The sequence below is a fragment of the Tetranychus urticae genome, chromosome 3 (genome assembly GCF_039701765.1).
Source record: "Tetranychus urticae isolate SD_2017Ah chromosome 3, NJAU_TeUrti_SD_1.0, whole genome shotgun sequence".
Taxonomy (NCBI): Eukaryota; Metazoa; Arthropoda; class Arachnida; order Trombidiformes; family Tetranychidae; genus Tetranychus; species Tetranychus urticae.
This window is the reverse complement of record NC_142960.1, coordinates 19617378-19638774: the sequence shown is the minus strand read 5'-3', so window position 1 is coordinate 19638774 and position 21397 is coordinate 19617378. Positions and strand designations below refer to the sequence as shown.

General features: G+C 32.2%; 2 protein-coding genes and 1 long non-coding RNA gene across 3 annotated transcripts in view; 2 read left to right on the top strand and 1 right to left on the bottom strand.

The window, feature by feature from the left end:
- The first annotated feature begins 26 nt into the window (after positions 1-26).
- On the top strand, positions 27-12326 carry LOC107362931 (acetylcholine receptor subunit alpha-like). The gene is made up of 9 exons (XM_015930068.3): positions 27-457; positions 1399-1664; positions 2834-2878; positions 3290-3399; positions 6621-6801; positions 10389-10965; positions 11303-11386; positions 11628-11890; positions 12024-12326. Exons 2-9 carry the CDS (start codon positions 1461-1463, stop codon positions 12192-12194), a joined length of 1635 nt encoding a protein of 544 aa, XP_015785554.2. The 5' UTR covers positions 27-457; positions 1399-1460; the 3' UTR covers positions 12195-12326.
- nAChRbeta1 (nicotinic acetylcholine receptor beta1) overlaps positions 12303-21397 on the bottom strand; it is a 38117-nt gene continuing 29022 nt past the window's right edge. The window contains exons 2-6 of the mRNA XM_015930063.3: positions 18040-18084; positions 15739-15848; positions 14108-14544; positions 12780-13942; positions 12303-12653 (exon numbers count right to left, since the gene is read on the bottom strand). Of these exons, the coding sequence (XP_015785549.2) occupies positions 12480-12653; positions 12780-13942; positions 14108-14544; positions 15739-15848; positions 18040-18084 (1929 nt within the window). The 3' untranslated portion in view covers positions 12303-12479. The remainder of the gene's footprint in view (positions 12654-12779; positions 13943-14107; positions 14545-15738; positions 15849-18039; positions 18085-21397) is intronic.
- Positions 19632-20287, top strand: LOC149093561 (uncharacterized). The gene is made up of 2 exons (XR_016200315.1): positions 19632-19856; positions 20050-20287. It is a non-coding gene; the product is annotated as an uncharacterized LOC149093561 (long non-coding RNA).

Genomic DNA, 21397 nt, shown 5'->3' with positions numbered 1-21397 from the left:
GTGTTGGTTTCAAGACAGTCTCACAAAGGCAAGTGTCGAGATGATGAGAGATGAAGAAAGTAAAGCAAGTCTAGAAGGGAATGGATCAATAGTTGGTTAGAGCGCATCATCGCGCAAGAAGCAAAAAAATTGAGAAACAAAATGAGGGAATGAAAGAAGCATGAAAATGTTCAAATAGCTAAGCTGCCCAAAAAAGTTGAATCACAGGTTTCATTAATATCCTCGAGTCGATAAAGTTGATTGAAAAAAATTGCTTTAATTCAATGTCGCTAGTTAAATGTTGAAATGAAAAACAAGTGAAAACAAAATGATTGCCAATGGATCGGTAAAAGTGTTGCCTAAATAGTCCCACTAAATGTTCATCACTTGGCCCAGCATACCTTTAAAGCTTGCCACTTGAGTCATCATCAGTTTTATATCATTCAACTTGAACGCCCTCTGATGACATCTTTAGACGGTAAGTAAACTCGTCCAATTTTGCTCATCTTTTTTCAAATCTTTCATTGAACATTTAAAGTGAAATTGAACATATAAATTGAAATTGAAGATAAAAAATTTAAGCTAAAATTACGCGTCAATTGAATTTCGTGTTTGGCTGAAAACTTTGAATGAATATTCAAGTGTTTATCAATACCGAAAAACGACTTTTGCTTTTAAAAAAATATTTCGTTATTTTTGTTATTTTTGCAAGTTTTGCATCTTGAACTTTAGCTGTTTAGCGCAGTTGCGTCATGTGTTAAAACACTTTGAAAATTCAAGAGTTTTTTCAGTTCATTTTTCGCTTCAATTGAAATGACTTGAAGAAATTACATGAAAGCTTATTTAGATTGCTTATTTTCACAGATTATTTAAAAGACTTCCGATTATCAAGAATCATCTTTTAACCTTCGATATTTTCTTGATTTTTAATTTTTCTCGTTATCGTAAAAAGCATTGGAGCGATCCATTGATGGCTATAATTCAGCCGATTAAGTCGAGTAATTTTCAAACTGAATGATTTCCTTGTCTAACTTTTTGATTTTAACAGCTTAATGAAAATTCATTAGAAATTAGGCAAAACTTTACCCTGATCCCAAGACCCAGAGAGTAACTTAACAGTGTTTTATCTGTCTCAGGACAGTTAACTATGCAATGGCTTGGTAAAAAGATTTTGCTTGAATTTTGATCGATTTCTTTGCAAAATACTAAATTAACGAATTTGGAGAAAAAAGCGAGATTCAAAAGTGAAAAGATTTTGCAAAGAAAAAACTAGCGTTAAGAAGAATCGTTTGGTAAAATTATAGCGAACATGACTTTCGATTCTGGAAAATTTGTCGAAATTTTGCCATTTAAACCATTCATAAAAGACAAACAGAGAATTTTAATAACATTTCTGTCATTTTTTCCTCTTTACAATAGAAATCTGCGGTGCTCTTTGAACTTGGAAGGCATCGAAGTTGTAAATAAATTTTCATCCGATCATGAATTCGATCAATTTTTCAAAAGTTTCTTTACTTGGACTAATTTTTATAACATTGTTTGAGCTGGTTTCACCAAATCCCGATGCAAAACGTTTATATGATGATTTAATGAATGGATACAACAAAATGGTGACCCCAAGGAAAAAAGTAAACGAAACTGTTGTCGTTCGATTGGGATTGAAATTGACCCAAATATTGGAGTTGGTAAGTTGAGTTGGGAAACTTTTCGACCAACAAATATGATTGCAAGAGTAAAAAGATTAACATTTTCATTTCTTGTTCACATAATCATGGTAATCTCATGAAATCATTTTACATCAAGTGAGAAGTAATAAAAGAGTGAAACAAAAAAAACAGTTTTGATAGCAATCACATTATTTACAAGGAAATGAAGATGAACAAGAATAAAGGCAAAAAGAAAGAAAAGAAAAGAGACACAAAAATTGCTATCATGATTAATACAGGGCATTTCAGCTATTTTGTCCGATGTTAAACGCTAATTACTCAGCTCGTAGATCATCTAGGGAGATAGTCTTTTATTTATGGAAGTTTCTCAGGTACTTGTTTGCTATATTTCAAGGGCAAGGTCATTGAAGGTCATTTTTCGGAAATCACTGCTAATCATGTTAGAGGTGAATACGAGGTCTAAACATAATTTTTGAAGTCAGAAAGTTTCATTGACAAAGTTTTGGCCTTCTGTAATGACCAGGTCAAAAGTTATCGGCATATGAAGTTCTCAACATCATTAATGAATTTTTCTTTTTTTGTTATTTGACGTTTTTTAAGCTTATCAAGACTTCTTTCAGCACATTTTTATGCGAAAATCGCAAAAGGTCTTAACGAAACCGAAGTTGTTACGCGAATTGAAAGATAGCGTTGTTTCTATCGGAAATGTTAATGTTCGTGTTTATTTCTCTTAGTGGCTTGCAGTGATATTAAAATAAATTTTTGGGCGAAAATCTGCAGAAAGAAGTCTTGATAAGCTTAAAAAACGTCAAATAACAAAAAAAGAAAAATTCATTAATGATGTTGAGAACTTCATATGCCGATAACTTTTGACCTGGTCATTACAGAAGGCCAAAACTTTGTCAATGAAACTTTCTGACTTCAAAAATTATGTTTAGACCTCGTATTCACCTCTAACATGATTAGCAGTGATTTCCGAAAAATGACCTTCAATGACCTTGCCCTTGAAATATAGCAAACAAGTACCTGAGAAACTTCCATAAATAAAAGATTATCTCCCTAGATGATCTACGAGCTGAGTAATTAGCGTTTAACATCGGACAAAATAGCTGAAATGCCCTGTACAATTGGAACTTACTGAAAATACATTTTTTTCTCTTCTTTTCTCATCTTTTATTCCCAAACAGAATCTAAAGCAACAAGTTTTCTCAGCAAATATGTGGATTCCTCAGGTAATTCAAGACTCGACAACCATTAATCACTTTGATTGTTGCCTTTTCCCATTTTAACGTTTACCTTTTTCTTGGTCTTAAATTTAAGCGTCAATGTTGAAAGTGTCACAAAAGTTGAAAAATGAATGGACATCGAAAGAAACTTTTGCCTGGAAATAAATTGCACCCAATTATGAATAGATAATGCAATAATTCAGCAAAAAGTTTTACCTTTTCAGTCTTTTCTAATCAAATTTTTCTCTTTTTCATTTTTTATTCATTCCTTTCAATACTTTTTTTCATCATGTTGAATCAAATGACTATTCATTTCTTTTGGGAATAAACTTATCAATCCAATTATGCCGCTTATTATCATCACTATTAACCTGGTCATGAACCAATCCTGGCAAAACTCGAATTACACTTGAAAAGAAATGGTACGATTACAATTTGTCTTGGGATCCAGAGGCTTACGGTGGAGTTAATCTAATGAATGTTCCTGCAGAAAATATTTGGCAACCTGATCTTATTTTATTCAATAAGTAAGTATTAACATAATTAAATGATGATCTCGAAATTGTTTAAACCTTTGTTTTCTATTGAATGGAAGAGTTTGATTCGATAATAATCTTTCTTTAATCAGTCCATCGATTGAAATCACAATACGAATCTGAGGCAGCAGTCATCATATTTGCATGTCCAGTATTGACTTCTTAGCCATGATACAGTTTATTCAGTTAAGGATCTTTTCACCTTATGTTTTGAAGAGACTGCAAATGGGCTGAGTTTTATCAATAACAAGTTGACAAAAATATTTCTTTAGTTTTCTGTTATTAAAGTTTTATGAAAAAAGTCAAAATGCAAATGACATTTATTTCAGTATTAATCTTGCTCATCAATACGTTGACTGTAATGATTGTTTCTGCTAGATCGGATTCGGGTTTCCTTCAACTTGACGTTTTGGAGCCAAACAGACAAGGTATACTTTGTTTAAACTTGCTTGGTGCTGATTGTGATGCGGAACATAACCAAGGTTAAAAATGCCAAATGTCTTGACGAAATACCATGTTGGGATTCCCATTCCATGAAAAATTGATAAGCTCAATAGAAAGTTCATTTAAAAATTGTATTTGATTTTTTCTTCAATCAATTTCGGTTATTCGGACAATAAGTAAATATTTTGAAATACATTTTACTAAAATTTTCCTAATTTTGAGCTTATAAAGAATCATAAAACACTAGAACTTTAATCTCTTTCTTTTGTTGAATTAAAACAATGTCCATGCCAGTAGTAAAAAAAAGAGAAGTTACAGCCATTTCCGGTACTTGCGGCCACTCTTTAGAGCCACTTCTAACCTATCGTTAGAGCCAGATTTTTCAGACCATTCCTTAGTACACATACTTCCGACCATTCCTTCGAACCCGACCTTCCGACTGTTCATTCTTACCCATTCTTTCAACCAATCGAACTAGGCAGTCACCCCATGAACCCTGACCTTTTTTTCATCAATTTTTCGGGAATCTTCTCTAGTCAATCTTACTCACACAAACCTTTCTCACGCCAATGTTTCTAATACTAAATGCAATTTGATCTTAGCATGTATGCAATGCCTTACATTCATTCTTATCATTTTCACCATATTTCTTCTCATTGTGCTTTTATTCTGTCGTTTTATGTTGATCGATAATATTAAGTATCATAATGTATCATTAGCTTGACTATTCATTTCATTAAAATATTCACACAACAGAGGTGAATTGAAAATCATTAAGCGGTAGCAAAATATCAGAAGTGGTTCTAACGATAGGTCGGAAGTGACTGGCTCTAAGGCTAGGTCGGAAGGGACTCTAAAGAGTTGTTGGAAGTGGCTCTAAAGAGTGGCAGCAAGTACCGGAAATGGCTGTAACTTCTCTTTTTTTTACTACTCATGCCAATAGTCATTTTCTCGTCTCGTATTTAACCATTCACAAGTGATTTTGATCACTCGATTTTGGTTCTTGCTTCATTAAAAAACTTAATTTGCAAAGTGTTGGATGGTCTCTTATTCAGTGTGACAATAAATAATCTGCATGTGTTCAAACTTGAATAACAATCAGATAATAGATTTTCTCGATTTTTCCATTCGGAAACGGAAAAGCTGCATCACTTGTAAAATATTTACACATTTTTTTAACATGCCATCAAGGTTTATACAGTCATACAAGGCGATTAAGGCAACGATTGTTATTGTTTGATCAGATTGGGTAGTGACTCAAATTAAATTATGCAAAGGTTGGAAAGAGAATAATCAAAAATTGAGTCTTTCATCTTTCCAAATAGATCTGTTTTTAACTGCGTTTTTTCAGTCCAAATTGTGGAAATGTGAGTTTTCTTGGTGAGAGTATTACGGCTAGACACGAGAATTTCGGAAACGGATTGAAACAGATATCATGTCAACAAGAGAAGCCTCTAGAAAAGAAGTTGAATGAAAATCTCTAAACTTGATTCAACGATCAAGTTTTCGTTGAAATTGAGCGACAGAGAATAAAAGACGAGATAAACATATTAAAAATTGAGCCTTAGTTGATCTTTTTATCTCATATAATTAGCTATTGTATCGAATGAAAATTATCAGTGACATCCTTTGGAGATTCAACATTTGCCAGTAGATCAACTAAAGTTATTAGAAATTGTTTAGATTCTAAATGCATGACTTGGGCATGAAATTCAGTAATGATTTATAATTTATTTCCAGCTCAGATTAAATTGAAACATTCATCATCCGTTTTCTCAACAATATGTAAATGCAATGAATGTAATCTTTTGTTTTTGCATTCCAAATGTTTCATTTCCTTTTATTGATGAACCTTTCTCTTGCTGGCCAATCTCGGTGACTAGTTTTGCTCTTCATTTTCAAGTGTTTATTATTTACTTACTTTGAATAATTTGAGCCCATAATTGTGAGGTGAGAATCAAAAAGTAAGATGATAAAAGCTGAGAATAAATCAGCAGAAATTGTTGAATAGAATCAGTGAGCAATGAATAATTTCTCTAATATTATTAACTGAATATGCATTGACTGATGAATTTTTCAATTATTTTCAATCTATCGCAAAGCTTGAATTTCAGGGGAAAAATGAAGCAATTGCTATAATTATTTTCAAAGTTTCAAATTCGAATCACATCATCATTTGATATGACGAAAAAAAGTAATTTTGTAATGAAAAATTCTCGTTGAATTTGGCTTAATCTCATGTTACATCCAGTGCATTCACAGAAGGATTACCTTGCATTGATTACAAATCAAGTGTCACTTTTGAAGTTTAATGTTTATTTATCAAAATGTTTCCATTGTTAATTTAATTTGTACTCGATAATCTGGCAACATAAAAAAGCATTTCTATCCGATTACTTTATTACTTTTCATTATTCTGTTTTTATCCTTTTAAATCAAAATCCTCAGTCAATCGATGATATCAGTCAATGTCAACTCTTTTGTCATCCCTTGTTATCTGCCAACTGGAAATGGTTAAACTCAATTATCGCTCAATTATGGTAAGCAAGTGATGACGAGAAACGAAATGAGGAGAAAATCAATTGAAAAGGAGAAAAAAATGTAGCACAAAAATGGCTTTCCATAATGAATCGACGTTTCTTGAAGTTTAGAACAGATTATTTCAATAATTTATGAATTTTTGTCTCATAATATTTTCCATCATTCTTCCACGAAATTCATTGACCTTTCAATAATCTCTTCTCAAAACTATTGTCTCTCTTTTACAGTGCTGATGGCAACTTTGAACCAACCCTGATAACCAAAGCTTTAGTTCATTATACCGGTGAAGTTGTCTGGGAACCTCCAGCTCTTTATAAAGTTACCTGTCAAATTGATGTTGAATGGTTTCCATTTGATGTTCAATCATGCCTTATGAAATTTGGCTCTTGGACTTATGATGGTCATGAGGTAGGCACAAGATTTAATTCATAATATCAACTTTAATCAAAGAACGTTCGAAATTGTGTGATATTTTCCTGTAAAATAAAAGTTTAAGTTGAGATGCTTTTAGAGTTAAAAGTTGTACAAAACAAAGTTACAAGTATTGAATATTTATCGAAACGCATTCGAGTCTCGAAGTCATAAAACTTCGTTGAAAAATGAATTTTCTGATAACCAGACTCTTTGTGAAAAACTATTGAAGTTATTTTGTTTTTTTTCTGATCATTTTTTGATTAGCTATTTCTATTCGAGAATATTTTGTTTAGACTTTCTAATCCTATACCTAAATGAAAATATAATAATTGCTTGATATTGAAAATGGGTAACCTAATCTGTTGGAGGTTGCAAAATCTTGTGGTAGCAAGAATTTTCGAGAGCAGAACAGAGGTTTCGTTTTAACGAGATTAACTCAAGTTTACTCAAGTTTCCGCCATTATGGCTGCCTCTAAAAAGCAAAAGGTTTTCAAAATGATTTACTCAACATTGACATGAATTAGCGTAAAGATTCACCTTGATTCAATATTGAAAAGAGATAAACAGTGTTGAACTTTTCTTCTAACCTTTTTGTCTGTTGCTGTTTGTTTCAATTTTGAACTGTTCTGATACATGGAAAGTATAGCAGAGAAGATAATTCAGATCAATGTTTTGACATGAAAATGAATTTAAAAGTGAAACCAAAGAATTGACAGGAAGAAAAAAAGTTGAAAACAAACTATGAAAAATGAATTGCACCATAAGCAAAGATTTTTGGTTTACTTTTGACGAATAACTTTTTTCTCCAAAAGAGTTGACTGAAAAAGTTTGAATTCATTTTGACGGTGAATATGTATGACAATTGGCAACAATAAATGAAATATTATATTGAACTCGAATGATTTGACTTCTAGGAGAGTAAAAAAAGGTTTACTTTGCAGTTTGATGCAACGTCAAAAGTGACAGAGGCAATAAGACAATGAGTGAATGAACAAGTTTCTAGGTGAGATGGGAAACAAAAGTTTTGTCTTTTCAAGTGTGTGGTTTTAAAAGTGAAATGTAATTGCAGTTGAAAGAGCAGCAAAAGCGACAAAAGTATGAAAACAAAAGGTATTACAATTGTGATCCAATGATTAATGTGCATAAAGAGCAAGGATTTGAAAGATTGTCCAAGTTGTCAATGTTCAGCATAAAAATGAACGAAAAAATTTGTACATTTTCGACTAACATCAAACTTTAGATGGCCAACTTTAGGTGATGGTTAGTCTCGATGTGAATAAGAAATTGAATTTCCAAAGTTGAAGTTAAACTAACTAACTTCGTGTTATAAAGGCTTTTCTCAGCGTCGACTTCATTTTTATTTTTCACCCGTCAAAATTCAATTCCATCTCATATTGAAAAGCTTCGTCTGAACGCAACAGAAATCTTTTCATGTTTTGAAAATTCTACCCGGCTTTTTGCCTCATCTACTTGAAAAATTAAATTTCAACATAAACTCAAACTTTTCTAGAAATTTTTTTTTTTCATTCTGCCCTTACATAATGGATTCAATTTGCTCAATTTACGCGATACTTTTTAATTATGAAGTTATTATCAGCTTGAAGTTTGAAATTTCATTCAATTTTCTTTAATTTTTAAAGATTTAATTTAACAATAGATACCTCACAATCAAATAGATAACATGCTGAATTAGGAAGAAGTTGCTGCGTTTCAGATACTTATATTAGCATTGCATCGTTCAAAGCATTTACATTCAGTAGAAGTCCTACGGAGGTTCCTTCACTTGTGTCTGTTGCGTCTACAGACAATCCGACTACGTTTTTCTGAATATCCTCAGCAGCTTTGGCCATTTGTAAACCTGTTAAAGTAGAGAGAGAGGTGAAAAGAGAAAGATAACAGGACAGAAGAGAGAAGAAGGAGAGAAATGAGAAAGAAGAAGAAAGATAAAAACAATTCAATTGCATCTTGACTACTTTCAGAATATGAATAGTTTTAAGCAAATCGCAAAACAGATATTATAAAAATAAGAGCAAAACTGCAAAACATACTGTTTTTGGTATCTTTGCACACGAATCTTTTTATACTTGACTTTTATTAGCACAATATCTTAGTTCAACTCACTCATTTGAATACAAGAAAATTGACCTTAATTAAAATTGAAGGTTATATTGAAAAACCTGTATTGAAACAGTCATGGCTAAATTAAATATTCATCGAAAATTTCTGTTTTTCAACAGCAATTGTTCAATCATGAAATAGAGAAACATTGAAAGTGAATGCAATGAAAATACAAGCTTGTAGTTGTAATGTAATCAAATCTATTGACACTAGTTGCTCTTTCTCTAGTAAAATTAAATTGTGTTTTAATTCCAGTTGAACTTTTTTCGCGCTACGCAGCCTGCGAGCTTTACTCAGGTCTGTGTGAATTCGCGACCAGTGTCCTTTGTCTTAACTCAACAGAACTCTTACTTTGGACAATTTTAGTCACTTTTTTGTCCTTCTTGAGAAATTCAATTTCGATAGAAACTTGAACTTTTTTTAGTTGAATTCTTTTCTTTCATTTCCCCCTTAATGTTGGATTCAATTGATAATTTAATTTGCTCAATTTACTTGACACTTTTTAATTATGGCAAGAATGATAAAATGTCTAATTATACAATGCAAGAAAAGTGGGAAATTGTTTTCCATTGAAAAATTGGAACAAAAAGTATAAATGAAAAAAAGATGGCAAAAAAGAGTTTCAAACTGAAGAATTAAGAAAAAGGAGAAAAAAGTTCATTTCAATTGACATTTTTCTCTACCTCCTGCATAATGTTGCACATTGAACATTTCATTTAGTGCAAGCTTGATTACACATGATTAACTTTGCTCCTCACCTAAAGAGAAATATTAATTTTCTCAGATTTTCTCTCTTTCCTTATTCCATTTAAACCTTTAATTTATCTTCAGAAGGGAAAGAAAAATGTTTCTACAATAAACATTTTCTTTCTGATTTCAATTTCCAAAGCTCATTCTATATTATTAACTTGTTTCACTTCAACTCAATCGTCTTCAAGTGTTCATATGTAGATAATAAAAGTACACAAAGTAATATCGAACAACTGGTATCATTGAAATTTGATACAATTGAATCAATTAAATTTCCAAATTAGTCCAACTTCTTTTCACTATTTTTCTGCAAAATGAAATTATTTCCCATTCAAGAGTTTCTTTTGAAAAAGATGATCAAACGACTTGAAATTTTACTTGTTCAAGTTGACAAGGAAACGTTTGAAATTCATTTCATTTCCAAATTTAAACTCAATGAAACTTTGATTGCAATTTTTGGCTTTTGGTTTCATATTCCTTACGCTTGTTGAGATTATTTTTCATTTATCGAAAAAATCGAAAGTTAAATTTATTCAGAAAATTTTGTCAGTTTTCACAGAGTTTTTACTTTCATGGAAAAGAGTATTTTGGAAGTTGAAATTGATTCAAAGTGTAATTTGATTAAAGTTGAAAATTTGCTTTTCTTTACATTTTTACTTTTAAAGGAAATAAAAGTTGAAACTTTTGTCTTTTCCATCAAATCTTGTCAATAGGTTGACCTTCGTCATCTGGATCAGGTTGAAGGATCGGTCCAAGTTGACCGTGGTGTGGACCTTTCCGAGTTTTACCAATCAGTGGAATGGGATCTGATGAAAGTCCCTGCTCGCTATGAGAATGAATATTATGATTGTTGCCCAGAGCCATTTCCACACATTACCTTCAACATAACCATGAGACGGAAGACACTATTTTACACTGTTAATTTGATTATTCCGGTTGTTGGAATCTCTTTTCTAACTCTCCTCGTCTTTTACCTTCCCTCTGATTCCGGTGAAAAGGTTACTCTGAGCATCTCAATTCTAGTCTCTTTAACCGTCTTCTTTCTTCTCTTGGCGGAAATTATTCCACCAACATCCCTTGCAGTTCCCCTTCTGGGCAAATATCTGCTCTTTACCATGCTTCTCATCACTCTATCAATTTGTTTTACTGTTTGTGTTCTCAATGTTCACTTCCGTTCACCATCGACTCACGTCATGTCACCCTGGGTTAAGCATGTTTTCATTGAATTTTTGCCCAAAATTTTGTGCATCAAAAGACCAACAACTCATGACTTGGCCAAAGAGCTTGCAAGTAAGTAAAGCAAAAAAGTTGAAACTAAAAAGTAACTTAAATTCAAAGTATTACATCAAGAATTTGCTTCATCAACACAAATGTTAATCATGAATCATGGAGCAACATAATTGGAAAGCATTTCCATCTATTATTCATTTTATCAATTTTACTAATTATTCATTTGCATTACCAGTCTTTCGAAGTGTAACTTGAAATAAATGAACTTTTACCGAGTAGCAAATTAATGACGAGAAAATATTGCAAGGTTCAACTTTGCCCAAGAGTACGATTGATGAAATGCCTTTTCCTCATCAAAAGTAACCAACATTTTCATTTATATCATCATTATCTTTAGCTGTTTCTGGAACTTCTCGAATCATTTATACATGCGAAGGTGACCGAGGAAACATTACTGAACGAGTTGCACCAGATAATCAATGTAAGTTGAAAAAAGTGTTTACCTTTTCCCGAGAAAATCAAATTTTGACTTTGAATTATGAGCTTAAAATGAACACAAGAGTTAATCTGATGCAGAAGCATGTGAAGAAAAAAAGATGCTAAAGTTTACTCGTTAACCAACTTTTCAAATGATGAAATGTAAATTTCGTCTCTTGACACTGACTTTGAATTTTCATGGAAATTTCATTTGCATTCTTTTTCTTCTTCTCTCGTATGAAAAGGGTATGAAAGTTACGATTGTTTAGGTGATATTGCAGGGTTACCTGTCAATACAGACATTCTTGATGCACCAATGGAGGGACGAATCTTTGGACCCAGTCTATTCAACTCGAGCAACAATCAAATTAATTGGTCTTGCAAAGGGCAACCTGATCAGCTTTGTCCAAACTCTTCACCTTCACTCTTTTCTGAGGAACTACAAAGAGCCATTGAGAGCATTTTGCACATTGCCAATCATCTCAAGGAAGAGGACAGGGAGAAAAATGTAAGAAGAATCTCGAACGAACTCGCAAAAGTCTCAGTTTTCTGATGGTTCTAATCGACTTTACTCTATATCGAGTTTATCAATTTTATATTGAATATTCTTTTTTTTCTCATTTCCAACTTTTCTCATCAAGGTTATCGAAGATTGGAAATATGTTGCCATGGTTCTGGACCGACTATTTCTTTGGATATTTACTCTGAGCTGTATTATTGGAACTTGTGTAATCATACTGAGAGCACCTTCCCTCTATGACAATGAAATACCAATTGATCATTTGGCTCAGCAAATGCAGAAACTGGTTTAACCTCGATAACTATCGTTGAGTCAACAAACTGTGTAAATGAAAATAAATTTTTCCAATCATTTCTCTTTGTATTTCAATGCAAATGTAAAAAAACAATGATTAATAAGATTTAACAATAAATGCCAATAAGAACATTTTTTCTCCGTTTTTTATTCGTTATCACTTTTGAACTTTTTTTTCATTGTTTCAACTATAAGTTTTGGACATGTAAGTATAAAAAAAAGATGTTGGTTGTTGCGTTGAAAAGTAGTCAACAGTAAATTTTTGTATCGACAAAAGGTTTCCTTAGGCTAAAGTTTTGGATGTGTGATTAGCAATGACGGCGTCTTGATCAACGTATTCAAATATGTGTGGAGCATCCAAAAGAATTGCCAAAGTTCCAGTCAAGGTTCCAAGAAAGAATATGTATAATTGTAATCGATCAATAACCATGGCAACATATTTCCAATCTTCTCGAATCTGGAAAAATGAAAGAAAATGGAAAAAAATTATTAGCAATCAACAATTGACTTGGAAGGGAGAAGATTTTTCTTCTGCAACAGAATTTTCAATCTTCTCTCGACAAGAAATGAAAAAGTTCTTTACCTGAATATATTCATCTTCTGCTCTTAAATGTTCTGCAATAAACTCAATGGCTTCGGTTGCTTTTGAAGCTGCTGAGCTTAGACAGATCATGTCGATGCTTTGATTGTCTAAAGATGTTTCTCTATCATACGATTTACTACGATTATTGGTTGAGTGTTGAGCATGTTGAGGTTGTTGAGCATGTTGTTGGTGAATTTGATGATGATTATGATGATGGTACAGGTGATGATGGCTGTGGTGGGTCGGGTGATGATAGGGTTCACTCAATGGTGGAGGTAAATTGGAAGATCTATCAGCATCACTTGGATAATTTGGACGATAGTTTAGGTTTGTAGGTGGAGTGTGACTTGGTGAACTTCGATACGGTTCGTATTCACTTTGATTAATGTTGTGTTCATTAGGGGATGCCATTGAAGGTGGCATGGGAGGTGGGATGGGTGAGGGTGTTGAGCGGATTAAATGGTGGTGAGCAGTTGGTCCACCAAGGTCAGACATTTCCATACTTTCTACATCGTTTTTTGAAACTCCAAGAGGTAAGGGTTGGTTCGTGTGTTGATGGTGACCAAGTTTATGGTGAAGCGAGTTGTGACGGTAATGGTGCAAGTGACTCGACTCTCCGTTTGACCCTGCAGGTGAGGGTATGTTTACTGATGAAGGTGACATTCGGTTGAGGGAATGTGAATGGTTTACTTGGTCACCTTCGGTTGAACCTTCCTGGTGGGCTGAATGGCGATGATGGTGGTGATGGTGATGATGATGATGGTGACTGTGATGAGGTTGATAAGGTTGTTGAGTTGAAGCTGCATTGAAACCTCTTGGCGGTGGACCACGGGACGGGTGATAGTGGACACCAAGTGAAGGCATATCCATCATCCATCTCAATCGGGTTCGCTTGGGCCGCTTCATGTAAAGAAGCATTGGAAGGTATTTGAGGAAAACAATGCGAATCCAGATGGGCATTCGATGAGTTCGAGGACCTCGAAAGTTCCAATTAATAATGACAACGGTAACCAATATGGTAATACAGTTCATAATAAAGGTAAATAGTAAATATTTGGCTATCAAGGGAAGAACTAGTGATGTTGGAGGCAGTATTTTGGAGACCAACAGCAAGAACACAACCAACGATAGTAAAATTGAAATGCCCAGAGTTACTTTTTCTCCTGTAAAAGTTGCGAAAATTCATGAAATTTTCGAGAGAAAAAAGTAAATTTCATTAACAAGAAATCATTAGAAAAGCTTTTCAATTTCAGTTTCGAGTTTGAAGCAACTTTGATTCATTTTTTTTTGTTTGGCAATTCTGATGAGTAAAAGTTTGACCAACTTACCGGCTTCTGCTGGCAGATAAAAGACGAGTATGCATAGGAATGAGATGAGCAATGTTGGTAAAATAAGATTAACAGTGTAAAAGAGCGTTTTCCTTCTAATGGTTATGTGAAATGTTATATCAGTTTCAGTTGGCTTGGAGTATTTACTATTGTTGTAAACATTGAGAACTCCGGGAACTTCAACAATGTCCCAAGTACCACTTTTAGAGTAATCGGATAAATCAACCCAGGGATCAGCGTAAAAACTAAGGCTAACCTGGTCACCATTGAAGGTCCATGAACTAAATTTCATTTCACACTTTTGCTGGTCAAATGGAAAATAAGTCACATCAATTCTACATGAACTTTGATATATAGCTGGTGGAACCCATTGGACTTCAGAGTTGTCCGAGATGAGAACATTGCTCTTGAAGCGAACCTCATAATTACCATCAGCACTGGGAACGAAAAGACAAAAAAAGAAGAAGAAACAAAAGAGTTAAACTTCAAATGAATGGAAAAGAGAAGAAAAAAAATCTGTTGAATTATTTATCAACATGAGAATGTGTCAATTCCCTTAAGTCCAATTAAATCACAGGCCTAATTAGTTTATAATTAGTGTCAGTAAGAAGAAAGTTAAAGAATTGAAATTGCATGAAATGATAATTTAATAAATGAGCCAAACAGAGAAAAGTGGAGAATGATGAAAAATGAATTTTGAAACTTTCAATGTAAACTTATAATTCTCATCAGACGCTCATAATCATGTGCATAATAATAATCATTGCCATGAATAGAAAATTTTGCCATCAAGAGAAGAAGGAGAGAAAAAAGTAAAAGAGAAAAAATTTGCATAACTTTCAAATTCCAAGTTTGCTCGTCTTTTTTTTTTGTTTCTTTCACAATTTTCTTCTTTGATTACTTCGATAAAATATTCACTTTTTTTTACTCTTTATAATTACATTGAATCTGAGTGGAAATAATTCATCATCAGATTAAATCATGTAAAAGGGTGGCTCATGGAAGCAGCAAAGGACAAGATGGAAGAAGAGCAAAATTGATCCTTTTTTCTTGAAGAAATTTTCAACCAACTCATCAAATTATTTTTCATCATGACAGATAATGAAAGAAACAATGTTAAGAGAAAAGTGAAGAAAATATTTTTTTGTTTCATTGATTAAATCTGTTAGCATTGTCAATCTCATTTCAAATTGTTTTTTTATTTCATTTTTCATCTTCTTTTTTTTGTTCAGAAAAAAAGGAAAAGAAAATTGTCAACTTTTGAATCGATATGGAATGGCAAAGAAACTGTGAAATTGAAATAAATTGTTGAAAGGAAAATGAAATTTCTCAGGAAAAGAGAAGAAGAGAAAATATAAATTATTGTTGATTATCATTATTAAAAGAGTATCAATTTTCACAGTAAACATTGTTTCAATTTCAGGTCGATATTGCTTTTTTATTGAACTTTAGTTATTACTTTGTCAAATGATTTGAGGAAAAGACTTGAAGATTGAACAGTGAGAAAAGTTTGGCTCAAGATGAACTTGATGCAAGGTGAAAACCTAGTCAAGTGTTAATTGGTTCATTCAAATGAAGATGAACCTTCTTCTGCTTTTGTTTTCACTTGAACAAGTTTGAAATTTACTTACTTATTGAATAGAACTAAATCTGGTTTCCATACTTTATCAGCGGGCAATCTGAGAACTTTTATTCCACCGTAATCAGCTGGATCCCATTTGAGTTGATAATCATTCCACCTCTGAAAATGAAGACAAAAGTAGCACATATGAGAAAAGGAAAATGGAAAATTCTTTTTTTTTCTTTGTTCGTCGAAAAGAAAATTTAATTTGATTAAAATTTTTCAGAACTTTACTGTTTGTCTTTTACATCAACTTGATTACAATTTGTCTTGCATTTGTTTGTCTTACAACTATTGTCTTCTCGTTAAACTGTGAAAAAGGCTTTGCCTTTGAACGGCAATCACAACTTTTCAAGTAAAGAAAAGAAAAGGAAAGTTTACGATTCAATTGATTTGCCAATGTTTATCATTGAACCTAATCTATTGAACCATCAATTTGTTTGCAGGTGCAACCTTCGATTTTCAAACTTTTCTCGAAAAACTTTTCTCTCTGTTGACCTCGATTTTGGCAACACTTCAAAATGGCAATCATTATTGTCCTCAATTGAGGCCTTCTTGCTGAACGTGATGACAGTCGATTCAATTGGCAACTCTTCTTGTTTACCGTTTCTTCAACTCTTTTAATCTCACCTTTTCTCGAATGAATTTTTCTCAACTTTTCTATACTTTACTTTATTATTTATAACTCAATGGAAACTTTTTTCTCTCTCTCTCTTCCTGTTCTTTTCTAGTTAATTTATCAAACTGTTTACTGATAAAGTTAACGAGTTGACTGGAAAATGAAAAGAAATTGTGATTTATCACAACTTGGAGTGAAATGATGTTCTCATTTTTTTAACTGATTATTTGGTCGATATCAAACCTTATTGTCCCAATTTGGGTTCAATGTTGTTAACAGTGGAAAATTTGAGTTTAAAATGTTTTCTTGCTTCCAACTATTAAACTGTGATGATTTAGTTGAGGTAAACAATTTGAATGCAAAAATATAAACCAAATTAATTGAATTACATTTGATTCAATCTTTTCCTTTTTTATTGGTGTTGAAAAGTTGGGCAAAAAAAAAGGTTAAACAAAAAAATGGTTACAATTGAGAGGTTGAAGGAAACTCAAAGTTGAATAGTTTGTCTATTTTTTTACTCTTTATATGGTTCTCACTGGGAGTGAAATTGTTGGTTACAATGAATAAAAAAAATATTCTCAACTTTCTTTCTTTTCCTTTTCAGTCTTGATTGAAAGTCAATGTTGTCAACCATTGAATAGGAAGACACAATTTACAGTTGAACAATAACTCGAATCGGAAAAGGCTGTTTATAACAAAAAAAAGTTTTTCCTCTTTAATCGATAGAAAGATGTAGAGAAAAAAGTTTAAATTTTGAAATCAGGAAAACATTGACTTGTTTACAGCTTAATAACACTTTGAATAAAAACCAATGTTAATTTTAGATGATGCACAAATGCAACGAAAAAAAGTTTCTCCAAATTTATTCCACAGTCGCTTCATTACTAATGTTGAACGAAATAAAACTGAAATCGAAACTTGATGGTTTGCGTCTAAACTCGAAAAAATGGTTTAGTTTGTATTTTCGAGTTGTACAGCATTCGATACATTCGCGATTCTGACTTTGACAAATCTTTTTCATCTTTTCGAATGTAATGTTTTCGTTTTTTTTGTGCCACTGACGAATTTTGATTTCTTTTCCAGCATTTCGAATCTCATTAAAATTTTTGCTTTGCATTCTGTTTCGATGAAACTTGATTAGATAAAGGATGCATTTTAATTGTCTTGAGCATTTGAATTGTTATCTAGTAACATCAATGATTGATTAACCCAATTGAATGATTACAAAGAGAAAATTGTTTTGTTGGGCGAAAGAAAAGTTGGAGTAAATGATTTAGCATCGGTTGGTTTCAAGTCTATTAAGCATACTGATGTCGATCAATCAAAAACTGATTTGCAAAATTGATTAGTCGAGTTGAAAAGTTGACAAAAGATGGGAAAAGAGTGAGTAAAAAAGAAGCAGATGAAATGCAAAATGTTTCAATGTTTCATTTATGGAGTGATTATTATGGATCAATTGTAAAAGACAAACGTAATCAAGTTGAATCGTTAGAAGAGAGATTCTGGCCAAATGACCATTTTCTCAACACTTTCTGAAAAGGAAAGTCTTGATCTCAGATAATTGGTCAACAATTTAATTCTATTCAATTTACGTGAAATTGTGACAACTCTGTTTACTGTTAAATGGATTTTGTAAAGTTGTTAATGTTGATGGATTTGGTTGGCTGTAAAAAAGGGATTAAAAATACATACCAGTTCCAGCCAAACGTTGGTGGTCATCACTTGATTTTTTTCATTCTATTTATCCAATCCAATAAAAATGTTCACAGTATTGGTGATGATGGTTTTCAATGATGATGATAATGATGGTTATTTTCAGATTGTAGTATAATAAGTTTGTGTAGCAAATAAAAAGAGCGAAAAGTAAACAAAATGAAAAGATAAAATGGACATTACTTAATGGATAAGTTATTTGCATTACTAAATGTAGTCAATGTTTATTCCCAGAAGAAGATGAAAAAATAATTTCGATAATGATGATGATGAATGGTGGTAGTTGTGGTAGGGGTGAACAGGGAAAGGTAATATGAAGCTGAGAGTGGACAAGCAACGGTTAACAAAATCAATTGAGGGTTCAACAGCAGAGGATAACATCATTTACTGGGAGGTAAACATTAATCAGTTGACAAGAACCTATTAAATGATTTTCAATCAAAAGAATTGAATAAATAATGAAATCTTGAAATCATCATTGATAATCAAGACTAGCAGATGAGGAGGTGAATGAGATGTCCATTTAAATAACTATGCAATGACTCATTTGCGTGGTAGTCAATATTCTTAACCAGACCAAACGAAAAACATTTTTCAGTGTTTCATTGAACTTCACGATTCTTTTGAATTTAAATTGTTTGGCAATTTTTTCTGTATCGATTGAAAACAGCGAAATCGAGTGTGAATTAAACAATTAGATTGTCAATCGTAACTCAGGTTGCTTTTTACTTACGAGTTGTAATGATTTTAACAATCATTAACTTGGGATAGAAAATTTATTTTACAGTAACCCAAGACATTTTTGGCTCTAATATATTGACGCAATAAGTTTTTGACTGGTTGATTATTTTGGCCATAACTCACTCGATATCAATCGAAAACCGAGTTGACTCCTAAAATTTGAAGAGCTAACTAAAATTTGCTGTTTGCTAAGTGTTATGACCTTTTGAAGATTAAACAGGGTACTTAGGATACGGAATTCGATAATAAACGTTTACGTCAGTAAAGAAACGGTTTCAATGCAGCAGAAAAGTCTGTTTAATGTAGATTTGAATAAAATTTAAATTTCATTAAGTCATTGCTGTTTGCTTAACTGAATCATCTATTTAACAAGAAATAGTAAATTACAAACAATGAATAAAATTAAATTTTGAGAAAGACAAACGCTTGTTGACCAAGCAGATGCACATCCAAGGTTTTATTTCATTGAATAACTATAACTTATGATTATTCATGCATTATACAATATTGTAAGATAACATGATTTTTGTTGACAAAAATTATTTGTTATCAATCAAAAAATTGAGTTCACCTCTAGATGTTGAAAGCAAATGTATCAAAAGTGAGTCAACTTTTTAATGGTTGAACAGGGCGCTGATTAGAAAACAAAATTGAATAATGAATATTTATGCCGTCAACGAACAGGCTTCTGTTTAATGCCAATTTGAATGATATTTAAATGTCATGAAGTCATTGCTGTTTGCTGAACTAAACGATCATTCTCCTAGACACAAATCTATTAGAAACAATGACTAAGTATTGTTAACCGAATCATATTTGATAAACAAAAGAGTAAACAAGGCTGCTTTTTAAGCTAATAAAATTTGGGTAAAAAAATTTCCATTTGCTAGAAATAATACCAGTTTAAATTGTAAACTTGTTCTACTTTCCGAATTTGTTTCCCGATACGTTTAAAATGTTTCTGAAAGCCGTCAAAATGCAATTAACAAAAATCATATCCCACGTCTTCTACATTGCTCTTGTTGCTTTCTTTGGTTCAAACATGGTTCAAGCAAGTAAGTATTCAAACAGTGTTTATTTTGATTAGAGATTTTTTATAATAGTCAAGACGAATTCAAGTCAGAACGATTTAGATGCGTGAAATGATATGACTTGAATTTTGAGTTGGAATTAGCGCTTATTTATGTGAGATTTATTATGATAATTTTAAAAATGATAAAAATCATTAATCGACACTATCTTCCACAGGTGAAATCGATAGAATTATTGATAGTCTGGAGAATCTGATTCTTGATGTGGATAAACAGTAGTTATATTTTGAAAACAACTCGTTAGGATAACGATAATCAACATATCATAATCAATCTATACAATGGTTTTTCTTTGCTAAGGAGACTAGGGTTATACCCGATTCATAATTTATTGATATTTGATGTTTGCTAAACTCAGTAAATTTGAAAACTGAAAATAAAAACTATTCAATTAATTTTTTTGACGATATTCCTCCTCGGCTTGATTGTATTTATGAAAGTTTTTACATGTTTTTATCCAAGACATAATGTAGTTTTCTCGCCTTCGATAGAGCTTAGAGCATGCAACAACTTCTGAACAGATTGACATCATGTTTTGCTTATGGAAGATTCGTCAATATTAGTGCATCGAGCTCAAAGGTCAAATTCATACATGAGTATTTTGCGAAAGTTATTCTGGGTTAATTCACATTTTATTTATAAATGTTTTCTTACTTTTCACGAATGAAAATAAGTCTTAGCTAATAAAATTATAAAATTTCTACTTTTTCGAACTATTTGTGAATCGAATTTGATTATCTATGCATTGTCATGAATATTTTAATTTCGAAAATAATCTATTAGCCGAACTTATTAAAGGTGTTCTGGTCAATAGGTCAGACTTTTGGAGGCGCACAGCTCAGCAACTACAAAGCCGATTCTTATCATATCCACCGTAAATTGCCGCAATTGTGCATACGAATTATTTTCACGATTTTGAAGACTCCAGCTCGAATCAGGAAAAGAACTGAGAAATCGGAAGAAATTATTGAGACGCGTTGTTCCACACGTCAAACGAGACTAGAATTTATGGTTAGCCTTCAAAATCGTATTGATATTTGCAATCTTGCGTGAATAATAGATGACGATTATGATAAAAATTGACCGATGCGTTGCGTTAAGAGCAGACATCAGTGTAGTTTATGTCAAATTTAAAAGTCAATACCATGAAAATTCTCGACCAGAATTACATTGTTAGTTGAAGTTCGATTGGCAGTGAATATGAAAATGGAAGACTTGATCTCAAATTAAAGCTGTCACAACTCTAATTATCAATAGAATGTTTGCGAAGGTAAAAACAAAAAGTGTTTCGCTATTTTTCTCTACTCCAACTTTGTTGAAACTAGTATAACGTACTGCTCATTTTTCTATTTAGCAATTCATAATTAATAGCAAAATAGCCGTGAAAACAATGTCAAGAAACTGTAAATTGTTTGTTTTTCAGCAAAAAATGAAATTTCATCTCATTACTACTTCAAGTAGAAATGGAAAAGTTGAGCACTTCTATCATGACAAAGATGGTGATG